This window comes from Leptonotus elevatus, chromosome 2 (genome assembly GCF_054856555.1).
Source record: "Leptonotus elevatus isolate MCC_2025b chromosome 2, RoL_Lele_1.0, whole genome shotgun sequence".
Classification (NCBI taxonomy): domain Eukaryota; kingdom Metazoa; phylum Chordata; class Actinopteri; order Syngnathiformes; family Syngnathidae; genus Leptonotus; species Leptonotus elevatus.
In genome coordinates this window covers 33,820,189-33,841,842 of record NC_141240.1, presented here as the reverse complement: position 1 = coordinate 33,841,842, position 21,654 = coordinate 33,820,189, and the positions used below count along the sequence as shown (strand labels likewise).

General features: G+C 38.7%; 1 protein-coding gene and 1 long non-coding RNA gene across 3 annotated transcripts; one reads left to right on the top strand and one right to left on the bottom strand.

The window, feature by feature from the left end:
- The first annotated feature begins 74 nt into the window (after positions 1-74).
- On the top strand, positions 75-21,432 carry plp2b (proteolipid protein 2b). The gene is made up of 5 exons (XM_086066941.1): positions 75-458; positions 13,998-14,153; positions 14,234-14,332; positions 19,337-19,433; positions 20,419-21,432. The coding sequence occupies exons 1-5, from the start codon at positions 360-362 to the stop codon at positions 20,430-20,432; spliced, it is 465 nt and encodes a 154-aa protein (XP_085923067.1). The 5' UTR covers positions 75-359; the 3' UTR covers positions 20,433-21,432.
- Positions 3,786-6,560, bottom strand: LOC147179729 (uncharacterized). 2 transcript variants are annotated; one of them, XR_015094097.1, is made up of 5 exons: positions 5,928-6,560; positions 5,800-5,850; positions 5,663-5,713; positions 5,557-5,589; positions 3,786-5,475 (listed from the first exon to the last, which is right to left on the bottom strand). It is a non-coding gene; the product is annotated as an uncharacterized LOC147179729 (long non-coding RNA). The 2 variants fall into 2 exon arrangements; XR_015094096.1 differs by having other exon boundaries at positions 5,800-6,531.
- Positions 21,433-21,654: the final 222 nt, after the last annotated feature.

Sequence of the window (21,654 nt, the reverse complement as noted above, 5' to 3'; positions counted from 1 at the left end):
AGGACGTGGGAAGTTTAGGATTAAATATTTGCAGTTCCCAGTTGCTCTTGAAGGCAACACAGTTCCCCGTGGAGAAAAGTGAAAGCCAACGCCCCAAATGAGTGACATGACAGCTCCTCTACTCGCCTTTGCTCTCCTCCGCCCTCGTAACATTCAAGGAGCGAGCACGAGTAGGCAGTAGTCGCCTTGCTGTATTCTGACGGACTTTGCCAGCCTTCACTTGTTGTTTTAGTTTCGTTGTTGTGGTTGTTTTGGAGTCAGCTAGCAGCAAGACAAGCCAGCCGTGCGGGACCAGCGCTGCACTCTGGGAATTTTACACTTTGCTTCGAGTGCTTTCATTCTAACTTGTCCAAATAATAATGGCCGATGCGTCAGCGTCCAGCTCGGGTGCAAGCTGCCTGGAGAAGCTGAAAAGTTATGTGAGGACCCAAAAAGGTATCATCCTCGCGGCAGAAATAGTAAGTGCATCTATGCAATTCTTAGGAACTACTGTAAGGATCAGATTGACTACTATTAGCAACTGCTAGGATCAAACTATTAGTGACTTTTGGGATCGGATTTTTTTACTGCGTGTAACTATTAGTATTAGCTGGGCTTCCTTCTCCATTTAAAATGGAGGAACTGTACAAGACATTTTTGGTTATTGCGGTTGCCAAATGCCGCGCTGCTCACTTCTGCCTTTAACGTTTTCGGCGTCCTTGAGAAAACTTCATCTTGTTGTGTTTTTTTTTTGTGTGTGCGAGACTTGATTACACAGTTGCAACTAAACTAAGGCATGTCGTCCAACTCAATGTTGACGCTGGTTACATTGTAGTTTTGGGTGTGAAACTTGGAAATACAACGCTGGAGAAGAATTATGAGATCAGTGCAAGATGAAGAATGAAAAGAGGCCTTCAAAAATCACGAATGGGTTCTTTCTTCTTTTTTTTTAATGCAAAATCTTGAAAGACGGCAATTGTTATCGCAGAGAGACTTCTATATAAGAGTCAGATTTCATATGAAAATAAAGCAAACTTTCTGAAATTAACTCAATATTAACAGTAAACAAATGCACAAGTGACATCAAAGTACAACCACTACTTTTAGTATCAATCAAAGTACATTTTGAAAACCATCAAAGCACATTTTATTGTCAAAAATATCAATATGTCAAAAACTAGAGGCAATTCAAAGAAATGGATGTCATTTTCTGTCTTAGCAGTCTAAAATTACCCATAAATCATTCAAATATGTCAAAAATGGCACTCAAAAATACGTTTGTTGTTGTTGTTGTCGTCGTCCATTGGACACAAAAAACAAACATGGAGTCGGTGCATGTCATTTTTGCATTCCGAAGCCACATCGACATCTGTGTTTTATGGAGACGTGCATTTTTCCACTCACAATTTAAAACGGTTCCCACATTTCTTGCATTCTCTCTCTCTGCTATTCTTTGGTTAAATTCCGCAAAGGATTAAGAATTACAGCACACTTTTACCACCTTGGCTGAACTGCACTGTGCACGCACCCCGCAAGACTGCTGGGCCATTGCAGACTGTGGTTGTCGTTACCGGGACAACTAGGGTGGAGCTAGGGCCTCGTGAGGAGCCTAGCGGGCTACTTACTGCATGTCTACGTAAGGTGTGAAGATTGAAGTGAGCGCCCAGTCGTAGATCAATTGTGTTTTCTCTTATGGAGGATGCACTTCATTACAAAGTGGATCCGTGCATGGGGCATGTGCAGTGGAAACTACGTGTGCGGATGCTATTATGTAAATTAGAAAAACGTCTATCAGAAATAAGCAGTTAACAACCTCAGATTGTTTTTTTTACACTTGATGAATGACTTTTTGTGTAATTAACTCATTTGCTCTCAAAAACGTATAAATATATTCTAGTTTAAATGTTTTAGGTGTCCCAAAGACATATTTATACGTTTTTATGCTAGAGCATACAGAAGGATTTGATACAGCCTCTCCACTGCAAAGAACGGTTGAAGAAATGGTAGTTATTACACAAACGGCCTGCAGGTGGCAGCAGAGCAAAAGAGATCAACCAGGGTCATGTTGAAAAAAAAGCTATTAAAGAGTGCCTTGTTACGGCGTGGAAAATGGGTTATATTCCTGCCGCTGGAAGCTGCCAGCAGTTATTTTGGGGCATGTCTTCCTTCTGTCTTCTTCGAATTTGATTGTCAGTTGAGTAGGGTGGGGTTTCAGTACGTTCAGCAGACAGAGAGGAGGACTTTCACGCCTCCTTTTTTCTTGGCAATATTTTCTTTTTTTAATCATTCAAATTCGGCAGGGTTGTTAACAACACTCCTTTGTGCAGTGTGTCAAATTTACCCAACATTTATTTGACAGGAACTTTAATCAAGAGCCTGATTTGTCAAGCTTGTTATAAAAGATTGAGCAGCTGTCTGTGTTCATTTGGAAACAAAATTCTGCCCTTTTTTTCCGCCTCACTGTGGTAAGCGTGGAATGACAAGCATGTGGTGTGTGTGGGGGTTGCGTGATCACCACGAGGGGTTAAAGGTTTCCACCTGCCACTTTTGCCGCCACTGAGTCACAACTCCGCTTTCGACTCACCACATGCTTGGTGTCACGATTCAAAAGTGAAAAAGACGGAACTCCTTCGCGGAAAGTGACTAATTCACCTTCTTAGGGTTCCGCATCGTTGCCCTTGTTTGCGATTCATCAGCTTGTCACCGCAGCTGTGCAGTCTGATCAGCCATCTCACGGCGGCTTGTTAAGGGCTGGAAATAGAAAGGGAAGCATATTTCTCCTCCAGTGAGAAGTTGCTGATCGTAAAGAGTCCGCCCCCCGGGCCCACTCTTCCTTCCCTCCACCTCCACGCTCGTAAGTCAAGGAGCTTATAAAAGAGGCTCTCGGATGCAGACGCTCAAGAGTTTTCAGCGACGTTAAAGGCCTAAATTCCTCGCTGGGGGAGGAGTTTGTGTTTGGAAACAAAGAGGAAGCTCTTGGCAATGTCAGGAGTTGCACCGCTTCTGTTTATTCCGCCCTCATCCAATCATCCATGTCACTTAAGTGCTCAAGGAAGTAATCTTTAGCGGTGTGTGTGCGCGTGCGCACGTTCAAAGATCAGGAAGAAAGATAGCACACCCTGTTACTGTGTGGGCAGCACTATCACAAGAATTCAACTAAATTCTTGGATTTGTTCCATGAAATTGTATTCATTCATTTATTTAGTCTATTCTTAATTTGGTAGTGTTTCTATTGGTCACTGCCATTGACGGCTATAGACGTAAAAAATTCATTCAAACTATTTCTATTAGTTTCACATTTTTGTTAACAAGAGTACAGAAACCTAGAAAAAAATGATTGTACATTTAGAACAGATATAAAATTTGTGATTAATCGTGAGTTAATTATTGAAGTCATGCGATTAACTCTTTGACTGCCAGACGTTTTCAGAAAAGGGATGCCGCCAGTGCCAGCCGATTTAAGCATTTTGACTGATCTTTCAAGGTCCACAGAAAATGTTCTGTTTGGACTATGGAAACACACGTACTACCAAATGAAAGATTGGACTTTCATCTTTCATCAGAAAAAAAAAGTTTGTTTCTACCTTATTCCGTTCTTTAGTAATCAACAATAGAAAATGGTTAGTTTGACCCATTTTCGCCTGTTTTGGACCAAAATATGGAGAAATCAAGCTTTTAGTGAAACGATGTTATTTCATGCATTCTAGTGAATTTTACACTTGTTTTTGTCCATGAATGATGCCACAAACACCTAAATAGTGCTTTACTTCTATAAAACACTACCACCAAGAATGAAAAAGTGTTTTTTGATAGCAAAATAACAGTTTATTTACATTCAACATTCAACAGTGTAATAACAAACGTGTGCAACTGTGCAACTGTACATGTGTGGTGTGTGCATGTGTTTCTATTTACAATTCTGTGGATGTTTCAACTACACAAGTTTTTTTTTGGTGTGGTATACAGTGTAACATTGCCCTGGGTGCAAGGGGACGCAGCAGGATTTGCACCACAGATTCGTTTCGCTGCGAATGCCCCTTCGAGTGCAGACCCTACACTTTCTTGCTGGCTTTTGTTTCCGGGGGGTAGCAGGTATATACTGCAGTATGTGTTTTGCCATGTTGCCATCAAGTCGACTTTCAGGATCGGTATATGGTGACCTGGTGTTCTGTCTGGCTTCCTCATGTCCTTCTGTTTGAATGTTTGTTGCAATGTCCTCCTCCTGGTCCTGTGGTAAGAGCCACCCTCTCACCACCTGCTGGATGAACTCCAAAAAATGCTGACATTTGCCAGGATGTTTAGCTTTGTACAGGATGAAGGCATTGAACAAACATATTTGAAACAGATAGGCAACAAATTTTTTGTGCCATTTCAATGTCTTCCTCGTGAATGGGTGATAAGAAATGTTTTGGTCCATCTTATCCACGCCATTCATTGTGGAATTGTAATCCAAAACACATACAGGTTTCGGGAAAGGCACTCTTTTTTTTAGTGCCTTCCGCCACACATCAACTGTCCGCATTTCATCTTTGTGAAAAGTAGTCACCATCCTCAACAAACGCTTGTCCTGCCATGCCACAACCAACACATTTGTGTTGTGTCTAACCAATTTCCCCCCCACCCCGAGGCCAGTGTTTGTAAGAGAAGTGATCTCATTTGGTTCACCCCTATTTTTTCTCAGAGTACCACAAACATTTGTACGTGCTGCCAGGAGACGTTCACACAACCCAATTGAATTATAAAAATTGTCCATAAAGAGCGTGTACCCATTTCCTGGCAGACGATCTAGCAAATTAAACACGGTATCCGGCAGAGAACAACTAGTACCAACATAAGGTTGCATATTAAAACAATATCCTGTTTGGGAGTCACACAGGATGTATGACTTAATTCCATATTTGATTGGTTTTTGGGGGTTGTAAACTTTAAACGATAGACGGCCCTGAAAATTCATCATTCCCTCATCAATACACACATTCCTACCGGGTTGGAACAGTTCTTTAAATTTATTTACAATATGGTTGAACACAGGGCGGATTTTAAATAATTTGTCATCTGAACTATGTCTCTCATTATTGTTAAAATGTAGGTAACTCCAGATAAGCTGGAAGCGGTTTCGAGGCATCGCGCGACTAAAAAATGGTGTGGTTTCAATTTCATCTTGAGTCCAATACATTTCTATACTGGGCTTTTTTATATACCCAGTAAGAAATTGGAGTGCAAAAAATGTTTTCAATTCACTTACAGACACTGGCTTCCAAGCACGACTCCTGCAGTGTGGCAGACTTTCAGTCTGCTTCTGCATGGACTGCCGTGCATATAAATTTGTTTGGTCTGCAATGTGCTGGAGAAGTTCGTTTGTGAGGAATAGTTGCAGGAAGTCAGCTGGCAGGGTTGAGTTTAGCTCTGCTGCGGCACCCCTTGGTCCTGGAGTTTCAGTAAACAGGAATGTGTTTGGCTGCCAGCCTGTTTCATGCCAGCCAGAACTTTTGGGATCTGCAAATATACATTTCAATATCATAATATTTATTTTAGATCAGTGTGAAGCAATATATATATATAAATATATATGTTTACCTTTTTTCTTGGATTCGCTGGTTGATGCACATTCTGTAAATTATAGAAGACATTTACCATCAAATATTTTACTCGTGCTGAGTTGGAGAATCATTTTTTTTTTTACCTTTATTCTGCTCACGGTGAGACGCGTCACCTTGAGCCCGACGAGCTGCAGCTGAAATAAATATATACAATTACAATCATATCGAAAGACCGTTTTCTTTTGTTGTTGCAGTGTATTGAAAACACGTTTTTTTATACCTCTCTTTGTCGTGGAAACTGTAGGTTGTGGCTGTGAGCACGATCCACGATCTATGAATTGTACATTCACGTTACACGAGGTGCTAGCAGCGTGCCGGAAAAGTATCTCATAGCAAGTTTGCGCTTACCGTCACACTCTTCTGCGGAGGAAATGCTGTCCGAATCACTTTCGCGAAGATCAGACTGTACCCACTCCTCTGAAGAATAGCCATCCGACTCGGGGTACTCTTCGTCGTCCGAATCAACGTCCGCGTTTGTAGAAGTACTTGGACGTGCACCACGTTTTCCAGCGTTAGCACCGCTAACCGGCGTCGCTTTAAGACGTGGCCGAAGACGTCGTGTCAAAGCCGCAACTTCGGCGTCAACCTCGTTGTCTCCATCCTCATCGTCATCGCCACCAACATTCAATTTAGCACAGGTTTCTTTTTGAAAATACCGATCAAGCGTGAGCTGCTTGCCACCGGTCGTCATCTTTGCTTTCTTGTCCTCCATGTTTTTTGCTTTCTCCATCTACCTCTCCACTCCACTCTAGCTCCGCCTCACCTTTTATACCGACGCCCACGGTGGGCGGCACACCCAAAGTGCAAGGAGAGTCATCGCTGCCATCTAGAGGCCAAAACAAGTCATTAAACTTACCTGATCTGCCTGATATTTTCAGCACAGCTGCCCAAGGCTTTCCTGCACCCGTTTTCATAATAAAAAAAAAAAAACATAGGGGACGTCTTTTAACGTCCTCGGCGCCCTTCCCTAGGTTTATGCTAAACGTTTTATAACGTTTATGGCAGTCAAAGAGTTAATTACAATTTAAAAAATTTAATCATCTGACGCCCCTAATTTTTTAATATTTTCTTCTTTTTTAATTAGGGGCATCAGGCGATTCATTTAAAAAATATATAATTACTCACATGACTTCACTAGTTAACTCAAGATTAATCACAAATTTCACAAATCTGTTATAAATGTACAATACATTTTCTTCTAGGTTTTCATACTCTTGTCAACAAAAGTGAAAAAAAATGTGAAACTAATAGAAATTGTTTGAATGAATATTTTACGTCAATAGCCGTTAATGGCAGTGAATGAGTCAATGTGGGTGTTAGATTTTTGTTTTGGTCCAATTAGATTTCAACCTCTATGTTGCCATGTCAATCTAATCAGCTCAATGCTTAAAGCTGGAGCGTGCAACTTCAACTACATTAGCAATGGGGCTGTTTCTTTAACCAATCAGATTGCAAATTCACCTCACGACTGGCCTACAATCAGCACTCTGATTGGTCGGTCAGATCAAGCCAAGTTTGACTAGCTTTTAAAAAACTTGCCTGACTGTTTTATACAGTCAACCAGCAATATTTTGGTCGTATAGAGGAAATAGAACAACCGTTAGCTTAGCTTTTAGTAGTAGCCAAATGGTACGATGTTGCAACGTCACAGATGTAAAATTTCCGTGTTTTAAGCGAGAGCCAGCCGGCCGCCGCCAAGCTGTACAAATACAGAATATCGCTTTCAGGACATAAAATAAATGAGTTTCCAAATACCACTTTGTTCAAGTGGTTATAAATATTGTGAAATCAATCATTTAATATGTAAAAACAAAAACTAATTCATTATAGTGTCATTAATTAAAATGCACATTAAAGTCCAGAACCAAGCCGAGCCGCCATGTGCCAAAAGCCTTTTAATACTTCGCAGGAGCACACGCCTGTTACATCATCTTCACCAAATCTTTCTCAAAGATTTTAGAGCCACGAGCGATGCAATAATGAAAAAAATGACGCGACTAATCCAGACAGCCCAATGTTATTGATTTGTGTACAAATGTGATTTTGACCATATTTGGACATATAGGATTAACACCTGAGAGCGACACTATATGCCTGCATATATTGTGTTTCACAACAATATCTAACTATATATATGTGTAAGATTTTGTGCGTATAATTTCGTAAAATCTCAATTATCTAATCGTGCCGACATAAGCGAACAATTTGGATTAGTAATTTATACAGTAATAGAAATACCGAACTCTGCTTGTAAATGTCACCTGACCAAACACAGAAAACAGGTGAGCCGTGACTGTCGTTACCTGAACCCTTAAGCCTCTGTGATGCCATTTTCAGTCGATAGCAAGTGGCAAAATGGCCGCCCCTGAGATGGATAAAAACAGGTGCATTTTGCTGCTTAATTTACATTAACACAATATTCGTCAGAATGTTGTGTTTAGTACGGCCCGACCGATATGCATTTTTTGAGGCCGATACCGATTTTTGGCAGAAAAAAAAAATACAGATTACTGATTAATCTGCCGATTATTTTGAAAAATATATATAATGCATAAAATGATCCCCCCATTGCTTTTCAATGGGTGTCTTGCACAAACATTTGCTAATAAGATTTACTCTGCTTTGAATGACAAGTCCATAGTACGTCCTAATCAACACATTTCTTTAAATATACAAGGTTATTGTATAAATTTATGTGTCAATAATAAAATCAAATATTCATTATTTATTTAAAGGAAAAACACTCCAGAAGTTGAAACTAACTTCTGGTTAGCATTTGAATGGGATCCTCCCTTTGTTTTTTTGCATTAGCGCTAGGCTAACAATGTTTTAAAAACAAAGCATGTTTTGTATTTAAATATACAGTGGATGTAATTCTTATAGTCGTGTGTTTAGTTTTACCGTTAACTCCAACTGGGGTGTCATTAAACAGCTTAAATGACGCTTAGGGACAACAAAATAACCAGAATAACATACGCTACACACTTGCTAGTTGCTAATGTTATGCAAGCAAAATGTTGCATTCAGGGCACTTTCACAGCGTTGGAAACTTTTCTTTTCTTCGATTATATCGTTTTGAGGGCCTTAGTGTTTAGACAAGTGCTGGCGCATATATATATTATTGTCCCCAAAAATGTTTTTCTTGACTTTCCCAATAAGGGCAATTTTGAGTCTTGAATGAAGCTCGCCAAGCTTGCATGTTTTTGGACTGTGCCCAACATGCAAATTCTACAGAGGGGAAGCATGGAGTCCGGATTCCAAAACGGAACCACAGAGCTGTGAGTCAGAGGTGTTAAGTTTGCACCGCACTGCTCATTGAAGCGTAGCAGAATATATATATTTTTTCGTCGTCATTGACGCGCTGAGGGAACGGAACTTTCCGTTTTGTGCTGAATCTCAACACATGTTATTCTCCTTAGTAGGCTGCTGTAATTGTTGTAGCGGAGGGTGATGGCGGTAACGCCCCCAAAGTGACTTCCCTAGCAACCGTTGCTGTTTGAGGAGCAGCCCTTGACTCTCATGTATCTGCTGACTATAAATAGCCGACCATCCATTGCAGCTCCCCTCCGGTCACTCTGGAGGGGAAAAAAAACACAAAAAATGTCTCATTATAGCCATGACGCTTGGGTGGACCTTTTCAAACGGGCGCCGCGCCAACAGATGTGCGGCTGCGCCGGCAGCATGAAGGTGTCAGCGTCTCTCAGAGGCGCCCTTGTTCCGAGGGAGCCTTGTAGCCGAGCGGGTCGGTCGCACTGAATAGAGCCTCTTTTGTGTGGGGATGCGTAGGACCTCAAGTACTCCCTGTTACTCCACTGAGGCAGCCTGTGCCAGTGTGAGAACACGTGAACGAGCGCGGCAGCGTGTGTGACAGTGACAGTGGCGGAGGAAGAGTCGTTTTGGGGCGGCACATAGCACTTAACCTGCTAATTAGTCGTTCTGTGAAACACTTCTATCTCAAATCATGTTTTCTAGTGGAAATGAATGAAGAAAAAGCAAACAGAAAAAAAAGACTAATTTGTCACCAATTGATAATATCCTTCCACTGCACAGCAGCAAACCACTGTGACTCGCTGTCACCATCTAGTGGCGGAGGTCTGAAGCGCACTCGTACTCCTACTTCAAGAAAAAACACCAAAAAATCAGCTCGTATCTCCAAAAACGCTGAAGTCAAGGCACTCGTATATCGAGGCACCACGGCCGTACCTTTTTGTATTGCAACGTTTGAAACAAAGTTACCAGGGGCTTCACAATCACAACAGTCAAACAAGGGCATAGAAATAATTAGTAAGATACAACAGAAAAAGTAAATAATCGATAATACAATAACACCATGAAGAGATTTAAAGTGAGTCTTAAAAGCCAGTTTGTCTACCTGAGCTCGGATAAATAATAAAATACATTTGAGTACTCGCTGCTACCGAGTACCAATACGTCATAATGCCACTAGGTCTTACAATAGTGATGCAAATGTGTTTTGTTTTAATTGTGTGTAGTCTATTTGAGCGTATATAATGCACTTGTTAAAATGACACAATATTAACACAATCAATTCCATTTTTTGGAACAAGCAAACAAAAAAAAAAGCTATGATTCACATAAATGATCAATGCAGCATTAAAGCCACTGGTAAAAAAACAAACAAACCAAAAAACAAGGTAGAAACAAACAAAATACAAAATATGAACATCTAATTATCAACTATTCCGGACCATCATAGAATACAACTTGCCATACTGTCGGCTAAATGTTTTGTTATTCTTGTCCTGTGACACGGCTGACATTGCTCCTCCCCATCCGTATCACCGCGTTCCTACGTTCTGCACGTAACATTCTCACTAAGTAAAAGTTTGATCATGTTTTGTATTACTATTCTGATGGCACATATTTAGCCATGTTTTCTTTCTATTGAATTATGAGGGATGCAGACAAACTACACAGCAGCCATTTAATGATTAATGGCTCAGTAACAAAAAAAATACTAGTATTAAAATAGATTAGAGAATAATTTAGCTTATTTTTCGCCCATTTTTCTTTAGTTTAACCTCATGTTTGCCCACCTGAAAAAAACCCACGGGTAAATGTCACTCCGAGGAGATTGCAGGGAGCTTTACTCCATTTATATAGATAATGATGCAAGTTGGTTAACACCTACAATATATAGAAATCCAAATACTGTAATACATTTGATCAATCTCAAAAACAATTCTTACCATTTAGAAGTGCTCACTACAAAGCACTGTGGTCTTGGTTAGCCTCCATTTTGAACCATCCAGTTCCACTCTTTCACTGATTTTACACATTTTCTCCGGTCTATGGGGAAAACATGGAATGTTATTTAGGTTGCATCATATTATGATTGTAACATCCAACCACGCAACCACTTTTTGGCTTGATTTTGTGAGAGCTTTGCATGCTGGTCACAGGCAAAAGCAATACGATATGCCGTTTTCTTTTCACCATGTAAGGAGCGTTGCATTGCGGAAATATCAGAAACGCCCGGATGTTCGGAATTGTTACAACTGTTGCATTTCCCAAATGACCAAGGCTAGCTATGGAAAAATGCCTATATTGATAATTGAAACCTAGCTTTTTGGGGTGTGCCAAAAAATCGATTCTTATAAGAATCGCGATTCTTCGATTTTAAATGTCCCAAAATCAATTGTATTTAAATTATTTTATACTGTCTTGCCCTTGTTTGTGTGTGCCTTCTATTGGGAGCGCTGTTCATGTTGTACCCGATTTGGCCACTTAGGGGCAGTGTGGTTCCAAACGTTCCGTTACACTGTTAAGTTGTAGCTACATTAGAGAGTAGAAGGAAAAAGTCACGATCAGGTTAATGGCAATAAAAGGTTTTTTTTCAGCGTAGAAAGAGCATATGCCGGTGAGTAATGTTAAGATGCTTCTCTGCATACATTCCTGAAGCATTTTGTATGAATAGCCGTTCTTTTGAGTGATAAAAGTGCCGCGAGTAGCGCGCTAATTAGCATTAGCGAGTCAGACTGGAGTAGATCATGACGATTCTTTGCACATCTATAAATTGAAGCAGAAATGATTGTCAATCAAATCATTTTGAATCAAAAATCATTCTGAATAGAACATTGATTCTGAATCGAATCGCAGGCCAAAAAAAATCGGAATCGAATCGCAGGTCCAAAAATCGGAATCGAATCGTGAGACAGTCAAATATTCCCACCCCTACAAGCTATTATCCTAAAACACTTCAATATTATTTCAAACTTATTTTACTCAACCCTTTAAAAATGGATTGCTAAAAGATTATTCGATTTTGAAGAGTTTTGTTAAACCATGCAGAATATTCACCTGCTCCTAAATAGGGATTTGTGAATTGGGGTCTGGTTACTGTACAATTAAGAAAAAAGGAAACAAGTTTCAAAGTGAATTCACTTTGTTTATATTTCAGACGTCTGTCTTTTCTGTGAAAAGTCACAAATGTAGTAAACAACTGATCAAATGCTGGCAAATCACCACAATTTCATCATCTTTATCAACAAAGAATGTATGTTTAGTACTTCTTTTTCTTTTTTTTCTTCTTTTTTTTATTATTATTTTTTTTATTATTATTATTATTTTTTTATTACTTCTATTTCTCTACATTGGAAATTCACTGACAACAATAATTATAATGCTGCACTCATTCCTGCCTTGCTAACAAATATTTCACCTAAAAAAACGGGAGTAAATTCCTCAAAGAATTTTGCTCTGCTTGCAGTTCTAAAATGTTGAAGTTTGAAAATGCCTGTAAGCATTAGTCAATGCTGTTTGAATGCATGCGCCCACGCCGTTTGACAATCTCTCCATTCAAAGTGGGCCGATTGTAGGCAGCCGTCTGTGTGTGACTTAACGATCGTTTTCTTTCCAAACTGGCAGCATTTTAGGGGAAAGGATCGCAAAGAATGCAGGCCTTGTTTTTCCCTCATATGGAAAAATATGAGCTTTGATTGAAGATGGTCACCGGTGTTCTGGAGTATTCAGTCTCTTGCTTGTGGGAACTCTCATGGCAGAGTGCAGGATTTGAAGTCTAGTGTGCGGGTTTCCTAGTGTTGTAAGCCAAGCAATCACTGCATAGTTGCAGTTCAGCGTTATGTAAATTGGTACATCATTTGTTCCATGACGGCGCTTGTAACTCAAAGCACATTTATCTCAGATCATGTTTACCAGTTGACATGAATGGAAAGGCCAGTAGTCCGTTCCAGCCCCCAATAAAACCTCAACAAAAATAATACATAAATTGCATTCTACAGTAGGTATTGTATCTCAAAACAGACAGTAGTAACTAGGGGTGGGAATCCTTGAATGTCATGATTCAAATTCCAATTTTTGGGTCTGCGATTCGATTCAGAATCGATTTTTGATTGAGAACGATTTTTTATTCAAAATGATTTGGTTGACAATGATTTTTGCTTCAATCTATTGATGTGCAAGGAATTGTAATGATCTACTCCAGTCTGACTTGCTAATGCTAATTAGAGCGCTACTCGCGGCACTTTTATCACTCAAAAGATCGGCTCCACACTGCAAAAAAACAACTTTTATTGGAATAACTTGATGGTGACTTTTTCCTTCTACTCTCTAATGTGGCTACAACTTAACAGTGTATTAGACCGCGTGGAACCACACTGGCCCTCAGTGGCCAAATCGGGTACAACATGAACAGCGCTCCAAATAAAGGCACACACAAAGGCAAGACCGTATAAAATAATTAAAATAAAATCCATTTTGGGACATTTAAAATCAGATTTTTTTTGGGCACATCCCTAGTAGTAACATTAATAAATAGAATAAATAAGGAATTAAAGTTAGTTTTAGGATTAATTCATTGTGCCACTTCTTCTGGTCCGTGCACCTCAACACCAGGGGGCAGTAGAATATACACAAATGGAAAGTGTCACGGCGCATGAATTTGCTTGCTAATTTGATTCAATGCAATATTAATCAGAATACAGTGTTCAAGCTAGTGGGGGCACATACTAGCGTACTAGCTAGCGAACCTATATGAGTTATTTGATGCAGTTGAATAGAAAACGTGGAATTCTTTTTTTTTCTTTTTTTTTTGAGGTTTCGTTTGAGAGTAAACTTCAAGAGGGAATGGCAAGAACGTGGTCTCTATTATTATTATTATTATTATTATTATTTTATTTATTTATTTTTTAAGGAATTGTTCACAATCTCCCAAACTGCTTTCTGTTGTGAATTGAGTTGTTGGCTGCTACCATCCAACTCTTAGAGTTCAAATTTTTGCTCTCAAATCAGAGCAATAAATCAACTCAGATATTAAAAACTCAGTTCAGTTGTAAGTCTTTGGAGAGCCGATTTATTTTTATTTTTTTAAGGTTGCACTTGGTCTGAAATGCTTGCTCACCACTGATGACTGTTCTGGTCTTTCCTCCACCCTCACAGCTCATCAGCTTCATCATCATCATCTGCTACGCAGCATCCCTGTATGGAGGCTACTCGGCCGTGGCCATCTGCGAGATGGTCTTCGCCATGGTCTTCTTCGGCATCTTCATGATGGAACTCGACAAGCAGTTCCAACTTGTCAACTGGATGTGGAGTGTGAGTGGCGAACGCGTGAAGCCGTTGGCGGCCGCCCCGCGCAAAAACCTCACCCGTCGCTTTCACCCTTTTTTGCTCAGGACCTGTTCCGGGCCGGCATCGGCGCACTCCTTTACATCATCACTTCATTGGTGTGCGTGATTGGAGGAGCCGGGGACGGCCCTCGCATCGCAGGCGGGGTCAGTGAAGCAACCGTTGCGCACTTCTCGTTTCCTTCACATAGCGATAGTTTGCTTCATTGATTAGTTAACGATTACTTCATTGTTATGTTCTCAACCGTTTTACAATATATGAATTTTAGATCATTAGAAAATACAGTTTCATCCTAGATTAAATCCTGGGCAATTTTTCTACAACATGACAGAGGGAAAACTGGTGGACATCCATCCAAGTGGTCAATTCATAGATCATACAGTTGTAATGAATTATGCCATTCATATATTTATCATCAACATCAGTGGTTAGTTAGCGAAGTATGACTTCAAAGGGCCTGCTCCATTCTTTAATTTTATAATAATAGTATATGAGTGAGTTTTGTGTCATATTTTATCTTAATAATAATAAATGTGCTTTTAACTCATTTTAATTTATCTCACCAAATAATGACTTGGCCCGTCTGTGTGTTTTAAAAATGGAATTGGGCCATTGAGTTGAAATGTTTGATAAATGAGAGCATACTTTTGTTAACTGTTGTTATTATAACAAGTGTATATAAAGATGGACCTTAACTCATTTGCTTTCAAAAACTTATAAACACATTCTATTTTAAATGTTACCTTGGTCCCAAATCATATTTATACGTTTTTTAAATGTTGTTTTTTCTGCTAGAGCATACAGAAGGCTTTGATGCAGCCTCTGAACTGAAGAGAAAGCTTAAATCAATTGAAGTTATTACAAAAACGGCCAGCAGGTGGCAGCAGAGTATAAGAGATCAACCAGGGCCATGTTGCAGAAAAATGCCCCCCCCCCCAGTGTTTTAAACAGATTTGTGAATAATGACTAAACTTGGCTATATTCTAATGCTAATTGCAGCAAAAACGGAAACAGATAGAACTGTACTTTTTTCTTCTTGCTGAAAGAAGAAACTCTAATCTTTCTTTTGGTAGGTTCCATGTTTTCCTAGCATTAGAACGCAATATTCCGTGGACCTTGCAAAATTAGTCAAAATCCAATAAACCAGCTGGGAGCGAAGGGGGTTGCTTCAGTGAAAATGGCTGGGAGTGAACGAGTTAAAAAGTAAATTTACATTCAAAATCCCCTTTCTAGTTGATGCAGCTGATTGACACCTGAATTAAACTAGATTTAAAAAAAATTGTAGACGAAGGTTAATTCCTGATGACAGTTTCTTAGGAGTGATTTTAGTACCGCCGTCCCAAGATTTCCAGCGCTTGTTCAACTTTTTAGCTATCTTCTTCTTTTGGTGTGCGAGATAAAATGAAAACAACAACAACAAGTGTGGCAAATACAATGCGTCCTTGCATAGCACAATCTGTGCATTGTTCTCTCATGGGCCTTATGCACGCACATGCATGAATCCACAGCCTATTGGTTCATTTGAATAATTGACCCCTGCTGGTGTCTTATTTTATTCCTTTTGATGAATCTTCTGTCTTTTATGTCCATGTTTGTACTCATTCATGTATTTCTATATTTTATGCCCAAGTTGCTGTGAAAATTGAAGGTTTGTGTCATTCTTAGGAATGTGCGACTCCCTTAGATCAGGTCAGTCTGCAGAGGGAGACAGATAAAGAAAGAACCTATCATGATGCCGGTAAAGGCAATGACTCTCATATACTTTATTCTTACTTATTCTTTTACTACAAATTTAGATAGGTTGGGCAAATAGGATGGTTCTAATATGACATGATAAGAAAACAGCCCATCCAAATGGCCAATCAGAGAAAGGGGATTATTTTGCTGCATTTGAGGATGGTCAAAAGTCGGAGTTGTTTTTTTCCAGTTCCGACCTGACAGTGTTTGAGGCTGAAGTAAAGGAAAATGGCGGATAGTGATAAATTGGTTTTTATTTTGGTTCTCAAAACTCCTTTTGACCTCCAGCAAACTTGCCTTCTAGCAATTTTGCTTCATTTATTGTTTTTATTTTATTTAATAAGCATTTCATACAGTTCAGTAGTTCACCGAATAATTTCATGCAGGGAGTTAGCAGCATACTGTCACTTACGTATTGTTACGTCAAGTTATGTGCAATATTTATGAATAAAGAAAACTATTTAGTTTTGTACTCAAGTAAATTGTGTTTTACGATTCACGGTCTGTGTTTCCAAATTTTTGGGATTAACTCATTCACTGCCATTGACGACTATAGACGTCAAAAATTCATTTGATCTATTTCTATTACTTTCACATTTTTTCCACTTTTGTTAACAAGAATATGAAAACCTAGAGATAATTTTTTTTGTACATTTAGAACAGATGTAAAATTTGTGATTAATCGAGTGCGAGTTAACTAGTGAAAAAGAAAGAAATGATTTTTTTTTTTAATTGTAATTAATCACATGACTTCAATAGTTAACTCACGATTAATCACAAATTTTATATCTGCTCTAAATGTACAATAAAAAATGTTTCTAGGTTGTCAACAAAAGTGGGGAAAAAAAGTGAAACTAATAGAAATAGTTCAAATTCATTTTTGGCGTCTAAAGTCAATAATGGCAGGGAATGAGTTAAGATGTTGGCCGGAACAGAATGCCAACTTTGATTTGGCCTTTGCCTCTTCTGAAAGCTTCCAACTAAGGCTGTCACCATCAAATCTTTTTAGAATTGATTATTCCATTGAATACTCGAGGAGTCAGATGGATGGAACAACACAAGTACCGTTGCTGTAGTTCCCTGCTTGCTTTGATAATTATTTCCAAACAATAAAAAAAAAAATCCAAACCACATTCAGGAAAGTTGCCATGTAGATTATGAGATAGTTTTTTCTCAGCAAGCTGTGTTCTGACATATTGTAAATTCAACTCTTCCAAATAAGTACATAATGGGAATATAATAGACACTAGTTGTACTGCATGTTCCTGTCTCTGTTTTGAATTGAACGGAATAATGTTTGGGTGTGTAAGAAACAGCTGGATGCTCAGCTAGCAGCTTTTTAAAGCTAATTTTTTTGGTGGGGTGAATTATTTATACCGCAGGGAAGATTTTACAGTTGTTTTGATATCACAAACATTTAACTCATTCACTGCCATTGACAGTAATGGACGTCAAAAATTAATTTGAACTATTTCTATTAGTTTAACATTTTTTCCATTTTTGTTAACAAAAGTATGAAAGCCTAAAAAAATGTTTTAATAAGAATATATATATATTTTTAAAAAAAAGATTATTAAAAATTAGGGGCGTCAGGCAATAATTTTTTTTTTTAGCGTAATTAAATCGCATGACTGCACTAGTTAACTCACGATTCATCAAAAAATGTATCTGTTCTAATACAATTTTTAAAAAATCTAGCTATTCATACTCTTGCTAACAAAAGTGGGAAAAATGTTAAACTAATAGAAATAGTTCAAATGAATTTTTGACGTCTATAGCCGTCGATGGCAGTGAATGAGTTAATGACTAACTATGGCAGCGTCGTATGTGCGTACTAGTAGTTGCACCTTTCCTAGTCCTGACATGTCGAATACAAACACCAAGCTAGCTAAGACACTCGTCTTGACATTTGTCAGGGTGATTAAATGGGTGTAACACATGACTCATTGTCATAGCAGCATTGAGGTAAAAACGCAAGGGAGTGCTTCGTCGAAGCTTGGCGGGTGTTTAAAATTATTTTTTTTTTAAACGGCAACGCTTTTTCCCAAAAGATAACAGCAGCAAAAAACAAACATGGATGACGAGCGCAGTTGTAATGAGGAGACGTCGACTTGAGCTCGGCCTTCACGAGGGGAGTGCGATGAGTTGTGAACGCGTCACGTGTCCTCACATCCTATTATTTACCGCACATTAGAACGCTCAAGGATGAGACAAATTCCTTGTGAGAATGTACTAAAATAATTGGAATTGCTTAAAATATTGTACTCAAACATCCCGCTGAGTCATGTGTCAAAATGTGGTAATGATTGCCCCACCCTCGAAATTTGATCAGAATGACTTCAGAGTCTGCCAGCCATCCCTCAAACGTTTGCCAATGGTGCTGCTTAACTCTTGACTGGAAGGTTCTGCTGTTTGGTTTCAAATCTCAAAATGGAGACAGCACGAGACTCTGCCCTTATTATTATTATTTTAACTTTGTATTTGTTATTGTTTTTAAATTATGTTCAATTGCCTAATGTATTTTTGTATGGCACTTTTTTTCAGTCATTTTGTTTTGAGTGCTCTATAGTTGAATTATATTTCAAACATTTTACAACATTGACATTGAATATCTTAAAGATTTTATTTGGAGGGGGGGGGGGGGGAAGTGTGCTGTGAACTTAGTTTGTAAATAGCCAATCAGCAGATTTAAAACAAACGCGTGAAGCGAAAACTCTCCGTAACTTCCAGTACTGCTGACCTGGGCTAAACTTGGCACATTCCTTGACATACGAAGATCTTTAACTCATTCACTGCCATTGACGGCTATAAACGTCAAAAATTCATCTTAACTATTTCTATTAGTTTAACCTTTTCCCCCCACTTTTGTTAACAAGAGTATGAAAACCTAGATGTTTTTAAAAATAATAATAATAATATATATATATATATATATATATATATTTTTTTTTTTTTTTAAGAAAAGATTATTAAAAATTTGGTGCGTCAGGCGATTAAATTATTTAAAATTTGGTGCGTCAGGCGATTAAAATTTGTAATTGTAATTAATCGCATGACTTCACGGTTAACTCACGATTAATCACAAATTTTATATCGGTTCTAAATGTACACTAAAAAAAAAGTTTTTCATGCTCTCGTTAACAAAAGTGAGAAAAAATGTGAAACAAATAGAAATAGTTACATTGAAATGTTGACGTCTATAGCCGTCAATGGCAGTGAATGAGTTAATAGTAGAGATGTATTTATTTTTTCCCAGCAGTCCATTTACTTCCTTGACACCAATTACTACTTTCTATGACTGTGTCTTTTGTTGCACCTTAGAAGCGCTCTGAAACTGGTGAATTTAAAAATCGCGAACTGGGTGGAGGTTGACATAATTTGTTTTCGGAATTGAGTGCATTCCTCTGTTGCAGGTGTTTGGCTTGATTGCCGGTCTGCTGTTCGCCTACGACACCTACACCATCTTCTTGCAAATCAAGAGCACCAGGCAGCACACGCCAGCCGCCACCGGTGAGACACAACGCGGCTCATTTTAAAACTCTAAAGCCCTTTTCACACTGCATTTAGCGGGGCGTATTGGTGAGGGGCGGGGAACACTGAATCTGAAGTACATTTTTGGCTATTAGTGAAAACTTTAGAGTGATCAACCCCAAACAAGGTTTGCAATTGCAGAAGATGGCAAAGCACTTTTTTTTCTATTAGACAAGTGTATGCTCTGACTGAATAAAGCTAGAGTCCCCCACTCACTTCAACAGACGTCCCCTGTTACCAAGATGGCGCCAAAGCAATATTTTGGCATTAGGCACCGTTTCAGCCTGAAAATATTGGGTTTTTCAGCAAATAACAAAAATTTAATAGGTCAATATGCAAATGCTGAACTATGTTTACGTGGAAGTTCACTGTACACAGCCGTGTAGATTTTTTTCCCCCCCAATGGCAATTTTTATTGAATGTCAAGTACTTATGCATTTTTCTTGCACCCCTAAATACTAATGAATTTTTAATTTGTATTTTTTTTGAAGATTTCAACCTAAATATTCAGAACTTTTTGGGGGGGAGAAAATCTATTAATCAAATTAATTAAATATTTTTCCGACAATATCATTTCAGAACTTTTAATTGGCCACACCTATGGTAGGCAAGAGTAATTGTTTTACTTTAAGTTAGTATTTTGTTTTATATTGGTGTGCTGGTTCCCCATATTTACAGTATGTATGCACTTTTATAAGAACACACAAAAGTAATTTGCAATAAATTGTCATATACTGTTAGGCGGACTCCAATTTTAGAAGCACTGCATTTGACGGCATGTGCATGTTTCATGTGTCTCGATACCGTACATGCCATATGAAAATATCTGTACATGCTCATGTACTGTAATTAAATATGGGCACTAAATGGGAAGGGGACACTTAGACATCAAGTGTAAATTCAGCCTACAGATATGCCATTTTAAAATATTTGTGTCATAATGTGTTTTGTTTGTGTTTTTTAGACGACAGAGTCTAAGCACGCTAATGTGCGCGTGTCTCTGTTGAGCACGCAGCGGAACAACAAGAGGATGGAGGACAGCAGAAGAGGGAGGGGGGGTGGCAAAGGACATATCCAGATCAACACCAGATTTTATTTTATTTTTTAATACGAGTCGTGCCTAAAAGGAGGATGACCGCCACGGTGTAGCGGCGCCGCACATCTGTGCCCTCGCGTCTTCTGCGGTGGGAGCGCCCCTCTCAAACACAAAAGTCAACGTGAGATCACCAGCTAAAAAGGGAAACTTGTGTCATTTGATAGGCCATGTCAAAGGTCGGCCCCGTCTGTCCTCCAGCAGCTCGTCTCAGCATTTTCCATTTTTAATGGACAACTGTAGTTAGTAGTAATCGTTTTTGTTTAAACGTGCCTTAGGCATTATTTAACATCATAATGATCAGCCTAATGTTTTGAGTTTTTTTTTTTTTTAATGAGTCATTCAGCGTGTTCATAATCGATGTCCTTCACTGTGTGTCCAAGTGCCTGTGTGGTCATTTTGAGATTCCACGATCCGAAACACTTGAAGTCATCTACCTGCTTGGATCTAGCGATTTTTATTTTACCCATCTGACTTTTTTTTTTTTTTTTTAACTGCTGACATCCACTCACCGTAAAATATCATTCTTGTGTGTCATATTGTTACTGTGTGGTTCCGTGTTATACGCATCCCTTGTGTTTAATCGCTAACACGTTTGTATACATTTGTGTCGATGAATCTGGCCCAGTCCCGTAACCTCTCGTTCTTTTTCACGTTTGCGTTGAGGCGCCCTGCGTCCTGGGACAGGACACGAAAAAAAGAAGTCAGATGTTATGTTTGATTTCATTTTTTTTTTTATCCGTTTCCTCAACTTCATGGTTGTTGGCTTGTTTCAAAACAGAACAAAAAAGATTGCCATCGTGCTTTCTAATATACTTTACAAATGTAATTTCACTGTCTAAAGCAGCTTCAGCTTTGGGAAATAAAAGCCATTATTACAACAAATACTGAACTCTCTTTTGCTGGTATTTTTTTAAACTAAATTTGAAAGTATAAAATGTCGTGATATATCTTGTATTTATTATTTTAGCAAGAGTGTGATTCTCATCGTTTAAAGGCTAGCAAAGTGTGGTGATATTGTCAAAGGTTTGAGAATCACTGGGTTAAAAGCAATGACAATATGAAACATATTTACAAAACCACAGATAGTGTAAGCAAGGGAATGCT